We start from the raw sequence: 20,502 nt of genomic DNA, 5'->3' as shown, positions 1-20,502 counted from the left end.
TTTGAAGGGGGCGGGGCATCTGGCTCCGCCCCACTACGCGGGCTCAAAGCGGATGGCAGCCGCGGGGGCGGGGTCAGAACTCGGGCGGCGGATCCCAACGCGGCTCTTTGGAGCCTGCCGTGGAGCAGCGCCCCGGTGGGGCCCAGGAGGTACTTGGGACAGCGCGGGGCATCTCGGGCCGGACCAGGCGGGGGGCAGAGGCCTAATGGGGACCCCAGAGGGGGCTGGGGGTCGTAACCAGCTCTGCAGTTCCTCCGAAGGGCCGTCGCCCCTACTCCCGCCCCCGCCTTCCTGCGGCGAAGCCGGCAGCGGCGGGGCTGATTGGCGCCTGTGCCGCTTCCTGCGCCTGGGACTCGGCCAGTGCTTGGGGCCCAGGGGGAAACTGAGTCACGTTGGGATGGTAGCAGTCCTGTGTGGGAGGCACCACCCCACTGGGCTGCAGGATAAATCCTCTTCCTGGCCACGCTTTGGAGTCCCAGCCCCCACCATTCCCCCAGGGGCCGCGCCCCCGCCCAGAACCCAGCGCTCCCAGGGGTCCTGCCCTGGCTCTCAGTAGCTTCGACTGGGCTTGGAATGGCTAGGATTCGCTCCAGCCGCCTCCCTCCGCACCCCTCCCCCTCGCGGCCCAAGCCCCCGTGTTCTCTCCGAACAGTGTCAGTTTACACGCCTTATATAGTCCGAGCAGGCTCCAGCCGAGGCCTGCCTGTGGGGACCTGGGGGCGGGGGAGAGGAGCGCCGGCCCTGGACTGGCATTGCTGTCCAGACCAAGACTCAAGACTGGCTGGGAAGGAAGTCATGCCAAAGTAGTCCTGCTGTCCACTCCTGGGTGAGAGGAACCTTAACACTGGATGCGGGCTCCCTTCATCCCCCCGCCCCAGTCCTTTGGGGAAGGGGGGTTGCCCCTGTCTTTCCAAAGTCAGTCTGCCAGCTAGCAGCCCAGCCCGACCTAACAGGGTGCCTGCCTACCCTCCCCCTGGGTGTGCTCAACGTCTGCCAGTGCTTGCCTGGCACTAGTCCAAGGCTGGTGTCCAGAGTTGGGACTGCCTGTGCACCCACCGTGCATCACTCACCTTTTCTCTCCTCTCAGGAGCAGCACTATGGATTCCTTCAAGGTGGTGCTGGAGGGGCCAGCACCTTGGGGCTTCCGGCTGCAGGGGGGCAAGGACTTCAATGTACCCCTCTCCATCTCCCGGGTGAGCCTGGGTTGAGGGAAGGGTTCCCCTGGGGGTCCCTGGGTACTCAGATCTCCAGTGGGTGGCAGGAGGAGTCTGAGGAGGAATGAGCCGAGGTCATAGACCAGGAGGTGTCCAGGTCCAGAGCTGTGGGCATTTGCCACAAGGACTCCCAACTTGGTAGATACTGGGAAAGAAGCCCTCAGACTTCCACAGCACTACACTGCACCTTCTAGGCTCAGGAGTGTGCCCATTCTTCAGGAGGTGAGCCTGCGGTCTCCAAGAAGTGTCTATAAACTGCTTGAAGAGCAATGTTTGGTGCTAGGCCTCTCGGAGGGCACTCTGACTGCAGGAGCTCACTTCATCCTCATTGCCACCTAAGGAATAGCAACTACCACCCTGTTTATTCAAATGAGATAACTCAAGACTCATTGAAGGAACTCTTTCATCAGTTCCATGGCAAAGCAGGCATGGGGCTTCAAACACAGGGATGGCCTGCAGTTTTTGTGGGTGAATAAGGTGCTTCTCTCCAGCCCAGGTGAGGACTTTTATCCCATTCACTGGTTCCATTCAGGATGCAGTGGTCTTTGGGTCCCTAGGGCTCTGACTTCAACTCCCGAGAGCCTGTCCTGGTGAGGGTGGAGCTGGAGGCTGGCTCCTCCCTGTGGCAGGGGGATTGCCTTATAAGCCCAAGAATGCAGCCCCATGCTGGGATAGCCAACTGGTGGCTGGAGTCTGCAGAACTAAAGAAGGCTGGCCTAGGCCTGGAACCCTGAACCCCATCAGTGGGCCCCTCAGCCGATCACCAGGCTGTGGCTATGACTGTGGGATCAGTTGTGGGACACAGAGAACAAAGTGCCTGCCCTGAGAGGGTGAGGCCAGCCCTTGGGTTGGTGTCTCTTGACTGTAGTCTGGGGGTCAGGAGTGGGTGGGGACTTCCTGTCCCCATATCCGCTTGTCCAGAGAGGCCCATCCAGGCTCCTGGTGGGCAGCTATTGGCATGAAGCCCAGGGCAGGCACAGCCTGGAGGGGCCTAGAGAGCCCAGCTTGAGGGGGCCCCAAGGTAGAGTCTATTGTAGTTGGGCTTGGTGGCCAGGACCTGCAGGCATTCACTGTTCCCAGGGACCCTTCCGTGGGATTTCCTGGAAGCTGCTCTGCCAGCAAGGTAGCTAAGGGCACTGGTCTCCCTACTATTTACACCCAGCCTGTACAGAATACTCAAGCCTTGCCAGCCCTGGGAACTCATCCTATACTCTGCTTCCTGAGAAAGTGCTGGTCAGTGTGGCTGGAAGCTTGGCTGACCTCTGAGCCTCAGTTTCTTCATTGGTGGGGATGGCCAACAAAGCAGCCTAAGGGATGGACTTTCAGATGTGGCCTGTTGGGGGCACTCTGAGCTCGGGCTCTGTTGTCAGCAGCCCCAGCATGTGGGTGGGGTCACTGGCTGAGCCCAGCCCTGGAGTTGGACCTAGGCCCTGGTGGGTGGGAGTGAGGGTGGTCTTTGCAGAGCTGGGTTGGGCCCCCTCCCTCTCTCCTGACCCTAGCATGGAGGAGGAGAGGGAGGGGCTAGGGCTGGCTGGAGGCCCAGGCCTGGGAGATGAGGTAACGTCTGGGACTTGGGGGTTGGGCTGCTCAGTGGAGCCCTCAGGCTGACTCACCCCCTACTCTGTGTAGTGTCCAGCCCCCTGGCTTTTCCTCTCCTTGGTCCCTTGGGCCTCCTTGCTTTTCTCTGCAGACACACCCCACCCCCCATCCCCAGGTCTCTTCTGCTTCTGTCTCCACCTCTGACCACTCCTCTGTCCCTCCTGTGTCCTCCTGTCCTCATCCCAGAGAAGGAAGTAGTTGCCAGTTCCCCATCCCCTCTCTGGGAGCCAACAGCTCCAGCTCAACCTGAGACTCCCACCTCCATGGGCTTAGCCCACACTTCCCCGGAGCGAGCCGTGTGGGTAGGGAGTGGCCAGACCAGATTTCCCTTCTACTGACTCACTGTGACCTTGAGTAAGTCACTTCCCCTCAAGGGCATCACTCACCCATGCCCATTATAAGGGGTTGAATTGAACTAGAGGTAAGATAGGGGATCCAAGCCCCAAAGCCAGCTTGAGGGTCAGAGAATCTTTCCATTCAGAGGGCTGACCTCTGAGCCCCAGCTCTCAACAATTCCCTGGTGGCTCAGATGGTAAAGAATCCGCCTGCAATGCAGGAGACCTGGGTTCGATCCCTGGGTTGGGAAGACCTCCTGGAGAAGGAAATGACAACCCACTCCAGTATTCTTGCCTGCAGAATTTCATGGACAGAGAAGCTACAGTCCACGGGTTAACAAAAGAGTCAGACACAACTGAGGGACTAACACTTTCACTTTACTTTTCTCAACAGAGGTGCCTTAATAGGGTGGAGCCTGAGCCTGCCTCTTGAGTTGCTAGCTAGGCAACTAGAAGCAAGTTACTTAACCTCTCTGTTTTCCCATGTATAAAATAGGTATATTCCCAGGCTCTCCTCCACAGGGTTTTTGGAGGATTCAGTATGTGGTAATACTAGGTACTCGATAAATGTAAACTGCTGTTAGTACTTAGCAAGTAAAGAAAAGGCCACCCAGCTGTCTTACCCTTCTAACTTCTGAAGCATGAGGTAGAGCCATCAAACCAAGCTCTCCCTTCTTGCCCTAGTGCCATCAGTCTCTGGGTCTGACCCCTCTGCCACCTCTCTGGAACCTCTTACCGCCTGAACTCAGATTCTGAGTGTCGGCCCACCGAGGAGCCTTATGGGGTCACAGGCAGCCTGTACTCCGCAAACCTCCCCAACTTGTGAAGTGTGGTTCTACCCCCCAGTACTTCCGCACAAGCCAGCTCAAGGCCAAGCGCGTTGCCAGATGGCCAGGCAGACCTGCGGGCTTAGACTTACCAACAGCAGTGCTACTTCTGCCTGTGTTGTTGCCACTAGGCTAGAGGGCTGGGAGGCCCAGTTGGGTTCTTCAGGGTCACCTGTATCCAGACCCTGGGAGACACCCCACCCTGGGCCATAAAACTGGTGCTTCCTAACCTTGAGAACAATTCTTTCTGCACTTGAGGTCTTCATAAGTAATTGGATTCTCTCACACCCTAGGCAGCCCATTCCTCTCTGTTTTCGCCAAAGCCCCCCACTTCCCAGAAGTCATCTTCATGGTTTCAGCTCATGCATATGCCACAAGCACACATGCACATTTCATGCCCACATGCACAGGCCAGAGGGCAGGTCTGGTGGGTGGAATGGCCTGGGCAAGAGGCCAGCAGGGGCCTCAAAAGCTTTGGTCGGAGCTGAGACACTTGGGTTTTAGCCTGAAGGTGGCTATGTGTTGATGTCAGCAGCTTCTGAAACGTGAGGAGGGTCCCTGGAGGTGAATGAATGTATAAGCGGAGTGTTTGAGGTGATGGTGAAGCTCAAGGGAGCCCCACCCCCTCCCAGATGGCTTTAGTATTCAACAGTAGTCCAGAAACACATTGAATGAAGAGACCCCTGGGTTCTGCGAGTGGGGCAGCTGAGGAAGGGCAGGGTTGGCTGCTGTTTGCCTGAGTTTGGTCTGCAGAGTCTTGGCCCTTCATGACCCTCCATCTCTCCATAGCTCACCCCTGGAGGTAAAGCTGCACAGGCTGGCGTGGCCGTGGGTGACTGGGTACTGAGTATTGATGGAGAGAACGCGGGGGGCCTCACACACATCGAAGCCCAGAACAAGATCCGTGCCTGCGGGGAGCGCCTTAGCCTTAGCCTCAGCAGGTAAGCCTGAGCTGAGCAGCCCCGGCAGGTGGGCGTGCCCTTGGGTGTGGCCCATCATCACCACTTCCCCTTCTCTTCTAGGGCTCAGCCTGCTCAGAGCAAACCGCAGAAGGTAGGGGATGGTCTTGGGATATGTGGGCAGCAGGCGGGGTGGGACTGGACATCCAGGCTCACCTGCCCTCCCTGGTGCAGCCTTGGTACCCGCCGCCCCCCCTCCCCCATCCCTGGCCGGGAGTAGAGGGTGGACGCCAGAGCTGGGGAGTCTGGGAACTGGGAGTTGGGCCAGGGACTGCCGCACGGTCAGAGCACCATGCATGTCTGCCTGTTGGTCCATCCGTCTGCCTGCCTGCCTCCTTCCCTCTCTCCGGCCGGCCTGTGCTGCAAGCTGCACTAGCCCACCCGCCCTCGGACTGCGTGGGCTGAGATCATTGCTCCCAAATGGGCCCCTTGAAACTTGAGTCGCCCCTCCCCGGAGCCTCAGGCCAGATGTGTGGGGGTAGGGCTGGAGCACCGCTGGCCTCTTCGTGCCAGGGGACGCCCCACTCTGGCCAGATCCCCTGCCGCCTCCCGCCCTGCCCGCCCTCCCCGCTCTGTCTCTGCCCAGGCCCTGGCCCCTGCCGCGGACCCCCCGCGGTACACCTTTGCACCCAGCGCCTCCCTCAACAAGACGGCCCGACCCTTCGGGGCGAACCCGCCCGCAGACAGCGCCCCGCAGCAGAATGGGTATGTCTGTCCTGCCCGTCCACGCCATGTCTCCACCACCGCACGCCCGCCGGCTGCCCGCTGCTGCTCTGCCTGTGCTGCGCCCCAGCCTGGCCGGAACCGTGCGACAGCGACCCCTGGTGGCTGGGGCGGGTACTGCAGGCACAGGGCCCCACCGTGGGTGTGGCTCCTGCCTTGGGCCGGCCCTCCTGGGGGCTGGGAGCAAGGCAGCGCGCCGACCCCTCCTCGGTGGTAGCCTGGGGTTGGGATTTGATGATGGCCGACTGAGCCCAGACACTCAGTGCAGCCTTCCCCCTGGCTATTCTGACCCCTTGCCATCTTTCTTCCTCCCCTTGTCTATCTCTTTGTGCCTTTATCTGTCCATCTGTCTTATTTCCTTCACAGGTGCAGACCCCTGACAAGTCAGTGAGCCCCCTCTGCCTGTCCCTCTCTTCCTTCCTTTTGGCACTCTGGGTGGTGGCCCCTCCCCACTCTGGCTGCCCTCCTTTCACCTTGGTTGCCCTCCTCCCCTCTCACTTCCCTGCCCCACCCCTCACCCAGCAGGGCCCTAGCCTTGCCCTGCCGTCCTCCCATCACTCTAGCCCACCTGTATCAAGTCCGGGGAGGGGCCGCCCCTGCTGCCCACCCCAGCATGAGGTTCTGAGCCACACCCTCCCCACAGACAGCCGCTCCGACCGCTGGTCCCAGATGCCAGCAAGCAGCGGCTGATGGAGGACACAGAGGACTGGCGGCCGAGGCCTGGGACAGGCCAGTCCCGTTCCTTCCGCATCCTCGCCCACCTCACAGGCACCGAGTTCAGTAAGTGCCAGCCCAGGGAAGGGCGGACTCTGCTCCTGGTCCCCAGCCCAGACCCGGGCTTAGCTGGAGCCTGGCTCTGGCACCCTCTACCAGGGCTCAGGGCTGGGGTGGCCTTCTGTCTGCTCTTGGTCAAAGTCTGCCTCTGCCCTCTCAGTGCAAGACCCGGATGAGGAGCACCTGAAGAAATCAAGGTAACAGGACATGCTGCAGCCCCTCCTTCTCATCTCCGGCCTCTCCCATTCCAGCCCTGTCTGCTCCTGGCCATCCCTAGCCAGGTTCATCCTTTCTCCTTCCTTCCTCTGGTCCTCCCTCCCTGCCTCCCTTCCGTCTCTCCTTCCTTCCACTTCCTCCTCCTTCTCTCTCTGCCCCTCAGGGAAAAGTATGTCCTGGAGCTGCAGAGCCCACGCTACACCCGCCTCCGGGACTGGCACCACCAGCGCTCTGCCCATGTGCTCAACGTGCAGTCGTAGCCTGGTCCTCGCCGGCCGGCTGCCCTCTCTGCCTCTTTCTTGCTGTTCCTCCGCCCCAGGGCACCTCCCCTTGGCGCCTCCAGCTTCTGCCTGCCTCACCCATCCCTTTTCTGCCCCTGGACTGAGCCTCCTGCTGGCCTGGCCCCAGCTGCCCTCCTGGCACAGGGCCTGGCTCCATCTGACACTGCTGCCTTCACTCTTTGCCCTGTGGTACTGCTGTCTGCCAGGTCTGTGCTGGCTTTTTGGGCATGAAAATAAACATTCTCAGCCCTGCTTTCTCTGCCTCTGTTCTCTATCTTTGTGGACTTGGTTTGCATTTGGGGTCAGGGGTGTTAGATGGTTCAGATCCAGTGTGGGCCCTGCCAGTATGGGTCTCAGTGGGTGGGGGTACCCACCAAAAGGGGCCCCTGCCATCAGAAGGACCCTCACGAGCAGCCCCAGAAGCGAGAGCCCTGCTTCACCTCCCAGCCCTGTGCGACAGACCAGCCAGCTGGAACCTGGCCAGGAGAAATTGCCCTACCCATCCATGCCCTGGGGGGACCTGGATCCTCTGCTGTCATGCACCCAGGCATCTCTCATGGGGCCAGCAGGACCAAGGTTGGGGGGTGGGGCCATGCCAGGAGCCTCGGCTGTGCAGGGCCTTGAATGACAGATCTTACAGCCAGGTGCCCAGGACGGAAGCCCCAACCCCAGCCTCAGCTACACCCCAGGAACCCTGGCCTGGTGAGAGAGCATGGACTTGGGGAAGGGTGGGTAACCACCAGAGGCATGGGGGGCGGGCCCCTCCAAGCTGCCCCGGGCTCTCCCCACTGTCCTGTGGTGTCCCCGGGTACCCCCATGGAGCCACTTTTCCTGGCCTTGGCAGGCCCTACCACCCCCAGTCCCACGAGCCGCCCACCCTGGGCGGTGGACCCTGCATTTGCTGAGCGCTACGCCCCAGACAAGACCAGCACGGTGCTGACCCGGCACACCCAGCCAGCCACACCCACGCCTATGCAGAACCGCACCTCCATCGTGCAGGCCGCCGCTGGAGGGGGCCATGGCGGGGGCGGTGGCAGCAACGGCAAGACTCCCGTGTGCCACCAGTGCCACAAGGTCATCCGGTGGGTGGCCCCGTTCCTTCCTACCCTGGTCTTTTCCTGAACCGGAACTCCAGCCCTGGTGTCTTTCTGACTGCTGCTCCTCCCGTCTATCTCCCTACTCATCTCAGCTGCCCCCTGCTCAGCCTCTCTCCAACATTTGCCCTGGTAAAATGGAGGGGGTGCCAACGACATAGCCAAGCTGCAGCCCTAGACTCGCTGCTCTCTGGGCTAGGAATGGCCTCCCTGCTCCCAGCCCCTCTGCCTTTCTCCTTCCTGCTCACTTGGTCTCTCTCTGCTAAGCCTTTTAAGTTCCTCCCCGTCTGCACTGCTCCCCAGGGCCCAGCCGAGTCCCACAGCCCCCAGAATCGGATCTGTGTCAGGCCCCAGAACCTTCCTAGTTCTCATCTGAGGCGCTGCCCTGCTCTCAACTCCTGTCAGCTCTTAAGCTCTGGAAAGCAACCCCTCGTTCAGACATCCCCATTTATCTGGGATGGCTGGGTCCCTCTCCAGCCTAGATGGAACAGGCCAGCGGAACAGAGTGGGCACCAGGCTCAGCTCAAGTGCCCACTGGTCTTCAGGGCTCACAGGTACTCCAGGCCTCCTGTCCCCCAGGACACCAACCCCTTGGGTTCAACTTATTAGGCTCATGTCAGCAGTCCTCACCCAGTGTCCCCGTCCTCCCTTTTCTGACACTACTCTTCTCCCTCACCTCCTGTCATCAAAACAGTGCAGCTTTTTAAAATATTTATTTGGCTGCATCTGATCTTAGTTGCAGCACATGGAATCTTAGTCACAATGCATGGGCTCTCTAGTTGTGGTACACGGGCTCAGTTGCCCTGAGGCATGTGGGATGTTAGTTCCCCAACTAGGGATTGAACCCGTGTCCCCTGCCTTGGGAGGCAAATTGTTAACCATTGCACCACCAGGGAAGTCCCACAGTAGAAAGCTTTGTCTTGCTGTTTGATCTTAGGCAAGTCACCATTCAAGCCTGTCTCTTCCCTTTTTGGAGAAGGCCATGGTACCGCACTCCAGTACTCTTGCCTGGAAAATCCCATGGACAGAGGAGCCTGGTGGGCTGCAGTCCATGGGGTTGCTAAGAGTCAGACATGACTGAGCGACTTCACTTTCACTTTTCATTTTGATGCATTGGAGGAGAAAATGGCAACCCACTCCAGTGTTCTTGCCTGGAGTGGGATGGGGGAGCCTGGTGGGCTGCAGTCTATGGGGTTGCACAGAGTCGGACACGACTGAAGCGACTTAGCAGCAGCAGCAGCAGCTTCCCTGTTTGGAAATGAAGAGAATGAATGTTCTTGTCAAGGTTTCATAATGGGTGTGGGGTAAACACTATGGGGTGTTGGCCATGAACCCCAACTTCATTTGCACTCACTCCTGCTCATTGCCCTCGCTTTCCCCTGCAGGGGTCGCTACCTGGTGGCGCTGGGCCGTGCATACCACCCTGAGGAGTTTGTGTGCAGCCAGTGTGGGAAGGTTCTGGAAGAGGGTGGCTTCTTCGAGGAGAAGGGGGCCATCTTCTGCCCACCCTGCTACGATGTGCGCTATGCACCCAGTTGTGCCAAGTGCAAGAAGAAGATCACTGGCGTGAGTGGGGCTGGCAGCTGGCGGGGGACTAGGAAGGCAAGCCTGACTCTTCAGCATTGAGGAGTGCTGAGCAGCTCCTGGGCTGGGACCCCGTTGGAACCTTACCAGCCTCACAATCGGGCTACTACATCGACCTTACTTTACATTAGCCAGGATTGTCTGAACAGGTGACCTAAATCCTAACTCTAAAGGGCTCAAGCAGGAGAGATTTGGCGCCAGTAGTCAGAAAGGCTGAGGGTTGCTAACATCTGGCCCAGTTGAATGCAGATCCAGGTCTTCAGGAGTCTTCCTTCCACTTGCCTCTGGTTTCATCTGTGTTGGCTTTGTTCCCAGCATGCTTTTCCATAGAAAGTGGCAAAGATGCTGCTACATCAGTGGCTCCAGGGTTACATCTCCCCAGGTTAGCATCACAGAGAGAAAGAAAGCACCTCTGTGCCAGCTGATGCATCGAGTCCCAGTGCTGATGCTCGTTGGCCTGGCTTGCTTCACATGCCCATCTCTGAATCAAGCCCTGTGACTCTAGTTGGTCAGGCCTGGGTGATACCCACCTCTGGAACGGGATCTGGTGGCCTTGCCTGAACCACCGGACTGGTTCCTTGAAAATAAAACCTAGGTGACATTACCCCAAGAGAGGAGGTAAGTGCTAGTCAGGCCGAAACAAGAGATGGCTACTGTGTTAGGATTGCATTCAGCTTCAGTAATAGAAAAAACTCCAGTATAGAGATTGAAACAGAAGGGGTAATATTTACTTCAATTACAAGAATGCCAGGGGTAGAACAGCTCATGGATGGCTTTCGGCTTTTCCTGTGTTTTAGTTCTGAAATCCTTAGCCTGTAGGCCTTTGTCCTCAAGCTTATTGTATCATGGTTGCCAGATGACTGCTCAAGCCCCAGGCTCACATTCTTGTTGCAGGTGGGAAGAAGAGGGAAGGAGCAGGCATCTTCTTTTAATAAGGTTTTGCCTTTTGACTCTGGAAGAAAAACCAGGAACTTGCATCTTTATCTCAGTTGTTGGAATTGTTATTGTATGAGCACCTGGGCGAGTGAGGAAAGCTGGCAAATCCAGTATTTTAGCTACTGTTCTCTATAAGAGAGGAAGGCAAAAGGGGGTTGTGACTGGCTTTTGAGAGGCTAATGCAGTCTGCTGCCCTGAATTCGAATGCGTATGAAAAACGGAGTCTCTAAAGATAGGCTTGAAGGACACAGAACTATTGATTTGCAAAGGCAGAAATTTAGGTTCAAAAACTTGTGATTCAAAATCTTATTCTTGGTAATACCCTGGTGGTCCAGTGGCTAAGATTCTGTGCTCCCAATGCAAGGGGCCTGGGTTCGATTTCTGGTCAGGGAACTAGATCTCCTGTGCCACAACTAAGACCCCATGCAGCCAAATAAATAATATATATATTAAAAATCTAGTCTTAAAAAAAATCCTGTTCTTTCTACTGAGTTTAAATATGCAGCAGAGCCTGGCCTGGTCTCCTGCAGGGCAACCTAGCTGCCACCTGGAGCTGGGCTTGGGACTTGGGTCAGCACATGTTATGGGCCGAGAGTGATGCCCTATCTACCATCTCCCATTCATTGTGGACAGTGTGCCCCACATTGGGAATACCCTGTGAAGAGACAGGCATGGTCCTGCCCCCAGGAACTCACACAGAGGAAGGGGACTCCAAGCATGTCGAGGGTGAGCAGCCTAAGGAAAGAAGAGCGTAACAGGCAGGGTGACAAATTGAGGGAGGTTTCAGCTGTGCCTGTGTGGAAACTGAAGTGCAGAGAGAGGCAGAAACTGCCCAAGGCTGCAGAGCATGGGGGCCAAACCAGAGCAGCAACAAGCGCTGCGGACTTCCAGCACTCCCTACTTTTGGATCCATGGGCAGAGCTTCCAGATGTGGCCAGACAGCTCTGTGCATGAATGTGTGCTAAGTCACTTCAGTCGTGTCTGACTCTGTGACCCTATGGGCTGTAGCCCACCAGGCTCCTCTGTCCATGGAGACTCTCCAGGCAAGAATACTGAAGTGGATGGCCATCCCCTCCTGCAGGGGATTTTCCCAACCCAGGGACTGAAACTGCGTCTCCTACATCTCCTGCATTGGCAGGAGGGTTCTTTACTACTAGCACCACCTGGGAAGCCCAGAGAGCTCCGTAGTAATGGTCATATTAGTGATAATTGCCTTGACGACAAGTGACAGAAAAAATAATGACAGCTGTTTCTCACCTAAGGAAGTCGAGAGGTGGGCAGTTTGGGACACGCAGGCAGATCCAGGCTCCTGTATCTTGTTTCTCCGACATCTTAGCATTGACTTACTTACCATTCATAGTCCAAGATACCTCTTGAGCTTCAGGCAAAATTTCCATGCTGCAATCGGCTTCCTATTCAGTTGCTCAGTAGTGTCAAACTCTTTACGACCCCACGGACTACAGCACACCAGGTTTTCCTATCCTTCACTATCTCCCAGAGTTTGCTCAGACTCATGTTCATTGAGTTGGTGATGCCATCCAACCATCTCATCCTCTGTTGTCTGCTTCTCTTCCTGCCTTCAATCTTTCTGAGCATCGAGGTCTTTTCCAGTGAGTCAGCTCTTCATATCAGGTGGCCAGAGTATTGGAGCTTCAGCCTTAGCATCAGTCCTTCCAATGAATATTCAAGGTTGATTTCCTTTAGGATTGACTGGTTTGATCTCCTTGCTGTCCAGGGGATTCTCAAGAATCTTCTCCAGCACTACAGTTCAAAAGCATCTTTCTTTAGCATTTAGCCTTCTTTATGGTCTAACTCTTACACCTGAACATGACTACTGGAAAACTATAGCTTTGATTATACAGACCTTTGTCAGGAAAGTGATGTCTCTGCTTTTTAATATGCTGTCTAGGTTCATCATAGCTTTTCTACCAAGGAACAAGCATCTGTCTTTTAACAAGCACCTGGCTGCAGTCCCTGTCCACAGTAATTCTGGAGCCAGGGAAATAAAGTCTCTCACTGTTTCCATTTTTTCCCAGTCTATTTGCCATGAAATGATGGGACCACATGCCATGATCTTAGTTTTTTGAATGTTGAGTTTTAAGCCAGCTTTTTCACTTTCCTCTTTCTCCTTCATCAAGAGGCTCTTTAATTCCTCCTTGCTTTCTGCCATTAGGGTGGTATCATCTATATATCTCAAGTTGTTGATATTTCTCCCAGCAAGCTTGATTTCGGCTTGTGGTTTATCCAGTCCGGTATTTTGCATCATGTACTCTGCATATAAGTTAAATAAGCAGGGTGACAATATACAACCTTAACATACTCCTTTCCTAATTTTGAGCCAGTCCATTGTTCCATGTATGGTTCTAAATGTTGCTTCTTGACCTGCATACAGATTTCTCAGCAGGCAGGTCAGGTGGTCTGGTATTCCCATCTCTTTGAGAATTTTCCACAGTTTGTTGTGATTCACAGTCAAAGGCTTTAGTCAATGAAGCAGTAGATGTCTTTCTGGAATTTTCTTGCTTTTTCTATGATCCAACAGATATTGGCAATTTGATCACTGGTTCCTCTACTTTTCTAAATCCACCTTGTACATCTGGAAGTTCTTGGTTCACATACTGTTGAAGCCTAGCTTGAAGGATTTTGAGCATTGTCTTGCTAGCATGTGAAATGAGCACAATTATGTGGTAGTTTGAACATTGTTTGGCATTGCCCTTCTTTGAGATTGGAATGAAAACTGACCTTTTCCAGTCCTCTGGTCACTGCTGCATTTCCCAAATTTGCTGACATATTGAGTGCAGCACTTCAATAGCATCATCTTTTAGGATTTGAAATAGCTCAGCTGGAATTCCATTACCTCCATTAGCTTTGTGCATAGTAATGCTTCCTAAGGCCTACTTGACTATACTCCAGGATGCCTGCCTCTAGGTAAGTGACCACACCATCATGGTTATCCAAGTCATTAAAACCTTTTTTGTACAGTTTGTGTATTCTTGCCATCTCTTCTTAATCTCTTCTGCTTCTGTTAGGTCCTTGCCATTTCTGTCCTTTATTGAGCCCATCTTCACATGAAATATTCCCTTGGTATCTCTTAATTTTCTTGAAGAGATTTCTAGTCTTTCCCATTCTATTGTTTTCCTCTATTTCTTTGCATTATTCACTTAAGAAGACATTCTTATCTCTTCCTGCTATTTGGAACTCTGCATTCAGTTGGGTATATTTTTCTCCTTTGCCTTTCGCTTCACTTCTTTTCTCAGCAAGAAATTGGAAAAGGAAGAAGGAGTGGAAGGTTCTTGGGAGCCATCTTTAGAAGATAAGTTCAATTCAGTCGCTCAGTCGTGTCTAACTCTTTGTGACTCCATAGACTACAGCATGCCAGAGAAGGACAGGGAGCTGTCCTTCAACTCCCGGAGCTTGCTCAAACCCATGTCCATCAAGTCGCTGATGCCATCCAACCATCTCATTCTCTGTCATCCCCTTCTCCTCCTGGCTTCAATCTTTCCCAGCATCAGGGTCTTTTCAAATGAGTCAGTTCTTCACATCAGGTGGCCAAAGTATTGGAGTTTCAGCTTCAGCATCAGTCCTTCCAATGAATATTCAGGACTGATTTCCTTTTGGATTGGGCTGTGGGTGCCATCCAGCCCTTCTGCTTCCATCCCATAGCCCGGAACTCAGTCACATGACATTACTGAGCTGCAAGGGAGGCTGGGAAATGTCTCTTTGGTACAGCTATGTGCCCAGCAAAAAGTGAGGATTCCATCAGTAGACTAGAAGGGGAGAAAGGATATTATCACAGTTTTGTGTTGTGGGTCACTTTCTATGTGTGGGCATCCAGCTTCACAATTATACTATGAAGTCAGTTTGATTATTCTCATCTTACAGATGAGGAAATTTTGCCCAAGATTACAGTCATTTCCCCACCAGCCTAATCGATCCTGTGTTGGACTGTTCTATCAGAATGGGCTGGAACCCAGGACTTTTCTTTTTTAAATTTTATTTATTGATTCATTTGTGGCTGCACTAGGTCTTCATTGCTGTGCAGGCTTTTCTCTATTTGCAGCAAGCGGGGGCTACTCTCTGGTTGCGGTGTACGAGCTTCCCATTGAGGTGGCTCCTCTTGTTGTGGAGCACAGGCTCACTAGTTGTGGCACACGGGCTTAGTTGGCCCATGGCATGTGGGATCTTCCCTGAGCAGGGATTGAACCAGTATCCCCTGCATTGGCAGACAGACTCTTAACCCCTGGACCACCAGGGAAGTCCCCCCAGGACCTTTCTTAAGCTGGCATCTGGATTTGCTTCCCACAGATCAAGGCCCTTACGTTCTGTTCACTGACAGCCCCGCCTACATTACATCGCACTCTCGTCCTGCCCTGCCCCAGTTCTAGGTGGACAAAGTTAATGCCCAGGCTGCAGATACCGAGGCAAGGCTCACAGAGCCTGACTAGCTCCTGGGTCCTAGAGTATGCCCAGAATAAGGTGGCAAGCCTTGCTCCTGCCCCAGCCCAGTGGTTCCACATATGGCCCAGGGGTACTCAGCTTCCCCTCTTGCAGGGGCTGCGAGGGGGCTGACAGACCACACCCTCTAGCGGGGTCAGTGAGGAGTGTGTGCGGGGTGATGGGCAGGAACCTAACTGTCTCACTTTACCATGGGCTTCAGGCTCTTAGAGCTCAGAACATGGGGAAACACAGGACCATCTGGTTGATTCAGCAGACTTGGAGGGGAACTCTGGGGGATGGGATGGACACATTAGAGGGGACGTGTCCTAGTCTGGGGACCCTCTGGAAGACTGTTGTCAAGCCTCGCTACTCACCACCAGCCCCCGTCACTCTGGGGCTTCAGCGACACAGGCAGCTCCATCTTTTCAATGCAATGTTTCCTTCACCGCGGGCCTTTGCATGGGCTGTACTCTGATAGAAATACCCATTAGCACTCTCTTTACCTCATTCCTTCTCATCTGGGATTCAAATAACACTTCCTCAGGGGCACTTTCCCTGATACCCACCCTCCCACCTGGCCAGGCTCCCCACTGTTTGCTACTGCCCTCCAATCCTTTTGTCCCATCTCTTCTCCAGTGTGAAATTCATGGGCTGGGACCAGGGCTCTTTTGCTCATGTGTAATGCTGTATCTCATATATAGGAAGGGCTTCCCTGGTGGCTCAGTTGGTAAAGAGTCTACATGCAATGTGTGAGACCTGAGTTTGATCCCTGGGTCAGGAAGATTCCCTGGAGGAGGCCATGACAACCCACTCCAGTATTCTTGCCTGGAGAATTCTATGGACAGAGGAGCCTGGCAGGCTACAGTCCATGGGGTCGCAAAGAGTCGGACATGACCGAGAGACTAACACACTAACACATGTATAGAAAGTGGTCACTTAACACCTTAAGGAGTGAATGGAAGCGGCCTCTAAGCTGAACTTATCATCAGTAGGAATTAGCTTGGACGAGGGTCAGGAGAGAATGTTCCAAGCAGAGGGAACAGCTTGTGTCACAAGGCAACGCCTGGGGAGGGTGTGAGACAAGGTGGAATTGAGGGCAGGGGCCACGGTAGGGGTTCCGGAGCTGGGGACTGCTGAGGTCAGATGTGCCTCATCGCGCTTCCCCTGGGACAGGGGAGACAACTCGAGGAGGGGAACGGAACCGCTAGGCCGAGGTTAGGGTGATGGGACGGGAGGGGCAGACAGATGTCGGAAGCTTTGGGCATAAGGTGGATATGGAGAACTGGCTCAGATACCTGCCTCCCTGTCCACATGCCCACTGGGCCCAGCTCTGGGCTCCCCATGCTCCTGCCGAGACCCTGTCCTGTTGGCCCACAGCCAAGTTCCTTCCCCCAGCCCTCATCTGGGACAGATCACTTTCTCTGGACCTTGCTAAAATGGGAGTGGCAGTAACTTCCTGGCCAGGCTGGTTGTGAGGTATATGTGAGAAATGACAGATTTTTGGGGGACTGTGCCACACACCTTGTGGGATTTTAGTTCCCCAACCACGGATTGAACCTGCACCTTCAGCAGTGAGCAGTGAATCCTAACAACTGGGCCACCAGGGAATTCCCTTGACAGTTTCTATAGCGGCCAACGGACAAGCCAGCTGAGAGCCAGGGGTGCCCCATACTTATGTCTTGCTTTGTCCACACTGTTTCTTTACTTATTATTATTGTTTTAAATAGTTTCTATTTAAAATTTATTTGTTTATTTGTTTTTGGCTCTGCTGGGTCTTCGTTGCGGCACAAGAGCCTTCTCCAGTTGCTGTAAGCAGGGGCTACTCTTCGTTGAGGTGCATGGGCCTCTCACTATGTTTCTCTTGCTGCAGAGCATGGGCCCTGGGGCACAGTCTCAGTAGTTGGCGGCATGGCGGCATATGGGTCTGGCTACCTCTGCAGCATGTGGAATTTTCCCTGACCAGGGATTGAACCTGTGTCTCCTGCATTGGCAGGTGGATTCTTAACCACTGGACCACCAGGGAAGTCTTTTTTTCAAGACTTGTTTTTATTTATTTTTGGCTGCTCTGGGTCTTCGTTGCTGTGCACTGGCTTTCTCTAGTTGCGGCGAGTGGGGGCTGCTCTCTAGCTGTGGTTTCTTGTTGCAGTTCTTCTCCTGTGGTGGCACACGGGCTCTAGGGCACGCAGGCTTCAGTGGTTGCAGCTTGAGGGCTCAGTAATTGTGGTGCACAGTTTTGGTTGTCCCTCGGTGTATGGGATCTTCCTGGACCAGGGATCGAACTCGTGTCCTCTGCATTGGCAGGCAGGCTCCTAACCAGAGAAGCCTCCGTTTCATTTTTAAAGTAACAGCCAATTTTGAAAAATTGGATTTGACTTTAACACCTGGATTTCAACCTGAGCCTTATAGGCATTCGTGAATGAAGCGGTCAGCACCCCGCCCTGCACACGCAACACGTGCTCTCCCATGACACAGTCCCCGCCTTGCCCCACTGTGTCTGCCACCTAGCCTTGGCAGGCACCGGGTCTGGGACCCCTGGCCTCAGATGTGGGACCATCCTTACGGCAACCCGGCAAAGCTGGGATCAGGTTCCCAGTTCAACAGTGAAGGAGCCAAGTGTCATGAGGAGGTAAAGCTGTTGGGCAAGCCACCCAGCTAAGATCTGGCTGAACCTACGATCTGACATCCCTTAGGGTTCCACACTGCCTTCTGCCTGCTCCAGGCATGAGTGCTGCTCACCTGGTTGGCCCCAGGGAGAGCTCAGCCCACCTGTGGCCTCTGCTCTGTCAGGCCTCCAATAGAGCAGGTTAACTTAGCTCACAAGCACTTATGATGCCTACCCATGGGCCAGGCACTGTTGGGATATACCAGCTAACAGAAACGTGAATAGTTCATGCCCTCTGGGACCTCATACTAGATCGGGAAGAAGGCGATAGAGAGCAGACAATAAGCAAGAGACGCAAGAGGTAAATTACCTGGTGGTATACTAGTATGGGGGGCTTCCCTAATGGTTCAGATGGTAAAGAATCCGCCTGCAGTGCAGAGACCCAGGTTCGCATGGGTCAGGGAGATCCCCTGGAGAAGGGAATGTCAACCCACTCCAGTATCCTTGCCTGGAGAATTCCATGGACAGAGGAGCCTGGTGGGCTACAGTCCATGGGGTTGCAAAGAGTCAGACATGACTGACTGGCTAACACAAACACATGTTAGTACAGGAAGAAATGCAGAGTTCAAGCTATTGGAAGCATGGCTTTGGGAAAGGGGGTTGGCATATGAGCTGATCGTGTCAGCGTGGGCCTTAAGGAGAAAGTGACCTTTGGGCAAAATCTTGAAGAGGGTGAGGGCTGAGCCTAGCAGATATCTGGGCCAAGCAGTCCAGGTAGAGGGGGCAGCTGGTGGGAAGCCCTAAGACGGTATGCCCGGTGCATCAACCATGGACAGGAGGCCACGTGGCGGGAGCAGAGGGACGGAAGTCAGTCTTGCTGGCCTCTGGGCCTTTCCCCGGGCTTTGCCCTTTGCTTAGAGCAGTGTGGACTAGGCAGGGTTTCAAGCAGAGGAGAAACTAGCCGAGCACAGGTTGATATCAGGCTGTCAGGGGCAGAGGAAGGAGCACAGAAGCCAGTTTTGTGCACTCATACAGGTCAAAGGTTCCTAAGGCTCACATTCCACATCAGGGAGGCTGTGAGAAGTGGCCAGTATCTGGATATATTTTGAAGGAGAGCCCAGCCAGACTTTGGTGTGGACCTGAAATAAGGGACAAAGCAAGGAATTTGGCCCGTGCAGATGGAGTCACCATCCACTGAGACACGCTGTGGGAATGTGCAAGGGGGAGTGTGTGGAGATTGGGAGCAGAACTTCAGATGTAGCCTAGTGAACAGCCACCAGTTGGTAGCTCAGCTGGCAAAGACTCCTCCTGCAATGCAGGAGATCCCAGTTCGATTCCTGGGTTGGGAAGATCACCTGGAGAAGAGATAGGCTGCCCACTCCAGTATTCATGGGCTTCCCTGGCGGCTCAGATGGTAAAGAATCCGCCTGCAATGAGGGAGACCTAGGTTTGATCCCTGGGTCGGGAAGATCCCCTGGAGGAGGGCATGGCAACCCACTCCAATATTCTTGCCTGGAGAATCCCATGGACAGAGGAGCCTGGTGGGCTACAGTCCATGTAGTCGCAAAGAGTTGGACACAACTGAGTGACTAAGCACAGCACAGCACAGTGGATGTCCCCAGGGATGCCTTGGGGTTGGAAAGAGAAAGTGGGAGCAGTGGGTGTGCAGATCAAACATTTATCTGGAAAGAAAGGGGGCCCCAGCCAGCCTGCCTCTGTCCCGGGCTCTGGAGAGGAGGGTGCCAAGCTGCCAAGCGCCTGTTGCTTCCTCTCAGGAGGTCATGCACGCCCTGAAGACGACCTGGCACGTGCATTGCTTCACCTGCGCAGCCTGCAAGGCGCCCATTCGGAACAGGGCCTTCTATATGGAGGAGGGGGCCCCCTACTGCGAGCCAGGTATGGCTGGGACGGCTGAGAGGGCGGGCTGTGGGCAGGGGGGAACCCAAGTCCCCCCGCCACTTTGCTTCTCTCTGCGTCTCCAGACTATGAGAAGATGTTTGGCACAAAATGCCGAGGCTGTGACTTCAAGATCGATGCTGGGGACCGCTTCCTGGAGGCACTGGGCTTTAGCTGGCATGACACATGCTTTGTGTGCGCAGTGAGTACCCCTCTTCAGACCCAGGCCCTGTCCCCAGAGCCCTGTGTTCTTCACCTGCCTCCCTCCCACCCCTGCCTCTGGGATTCCTAAGAGGTTGGGAAGGGCCCTCTCCTGCTACCCCCACCCCTCGTAACTGCACCTTGGCCGTTCCCAGATATGTCAGATCAACCTGGAAGGAAAGACTTTCTACTCCAAGAAGGACAAGCCCCTTTGCAAGAGCCATGCCTTCTCCCATGTGTGAGCCCCTCCCACCCACTGCTGCCCACCCCAGCCTACCCAACCTGAGGGGTTTGCTGATTCTGGAACCATCACTCCAGATTTCTGGGTAGGGCTAGCAAAAGTTGCCCTGACCCCGACTCCTGGCCCGAGCCTGGGGTCCCCCGGGCCCCACCCCCTTCACCTCCCCTACTCCCTCCACCACCTTCGCACACTGGTGCTGGCCACACCGGCCCCTGCTCACGTCCAGTGCTACAATAAATCTGTCTCCAGCTGTGTCTGGTGTGTGCTTGCCCGGTGCATCAAGAAAGATGTGATCTGAGGCCTGTAGCAGGGTGGAGATTAAATTCTCCAGGGCTGACTGTCCTGGTGGACCCGTGATGGGGACAGGGAGGACTCATGGTCAGCAGGAGGAGGCAAAGGGGAATCTCACGTGTTGGGCCCAGGACCCACAGAAGTTGGAGGTGCCTGGTCTGGCTTGGCTTGGCAGTCAAGAGAAGAGGAGTTGGAGGGCATCCTCAGGGGTGTAATGTGGAAAATGGTACACCCAAGTGAGGGTCCAGAGGGGCTGCTGCCATCCTATGCTGCAGGCAAAGAAAGGGGCTGGAGA

General features: G+C 54.9%; 1 protein-coding gene across 6 annotated transcripts; it reads left to right on the top strand.

Moving 5' to 3' along the window:
* The first annotated feature begins 5 nt into the window (after positions 1 to 5).
* Positions 6 to 20,170, top strand: PDLIM7 (PDZ and LIM domain 7). Of its 6 annotated transcripts, XM_019964719.2 has the most exons (15): positions 74 to 149; positions 677 to 826; positions 1,088 to 1,193; positions 4,765 to 4,916; positions 4,998 to 5,028; positions 5,521 to 5,639; positions 6,024 to 6,044; positions 6,301 to 6,437; positions 6,592 to 6,628; positions 7,569 to 7,630; positions 7,773 to 8,010; positions 9,408 to 9,588; positions 19,354 to 19,474; positions 19,561 to 19,676; positions 19,831 to 20,170. In XM_019964719.2, the coding sequence occupies exons 3-15, from the start codon at positions 1,098 to 1,100 to the stop codon at positions 19,915 to 19,917; spliced, it is 1,398 nt and encodes a 465-aa protein (XP_019820278.1). In that variant the 5' UTR covers positions 74 to 149; positions 677 to 826; positions 1,088 to 1,097; the 3' UTR covers positions 19,918 to 20,170. The 6 variants fall into 6 exon arrangements, with proteins under 6 accessions (XP_019820277.1, XP_019820281.1, XP_019820279.1 ...); XM_019964718.2 differs by lacking the exon at positions 677 to 826 and having other exon boundaries at positions 6 to 149; XM_019964722.2 differs by lacking the exons at positions 677 to 826; positions 5,521 to 5,639 and having other exon boundaries at positions 6 to 149; positions 6,024 to 6,040.
* Positions 20,171 to 20,502: the final 332 nt, after the last annotated feature.

This window comes from Bos indicus, chromosome 7 (assembly GCF_029378745.1).
Source record: "Bos indicus isolate NIAB-ARS_2022 breed Sahiwal x Tharparkar chromosome 7, NIAB-ARS_B.indTharparkar_mat_pri_1.0, whole genome shotgun sequence".
Lineage (NCBI taxonomy): Eukaryota > Metazoa > Chordata > Mammalia > Artiodactyla > Bovidae > Bos > Bos indicus.
The sequence above is the reverse complement of the archived record's forward strand: the minus strand, read 5'-3'. Positions and strand labels throughout refer to the sequence as shown.

Bases quoted from the DNA above. Each gene is read 5' to 3' on its own strand.
- PDLIM7 (XM_019964718.2), top strand. From the start codon at position 1,098: ATGGATTCCTTCAAGGTGGTGCTGGAGGGGCCAGCACCTTGGGGCTTC. The intron at 6,629-7,568 runs GTAACAGGACAT...CAGATCTTACAG, and splicing joins GAGCACCTGAAGAAATCAAG to CCAGGTGCCCAGGACGGAAG. The intron at 19,677-19,830 runs GTGAGTACCCCT...GGCCGTTCCCAG, and splicing joins ACACATGCTTTGTGTGCGCA to ATATGTCAGATCAACCTGGA.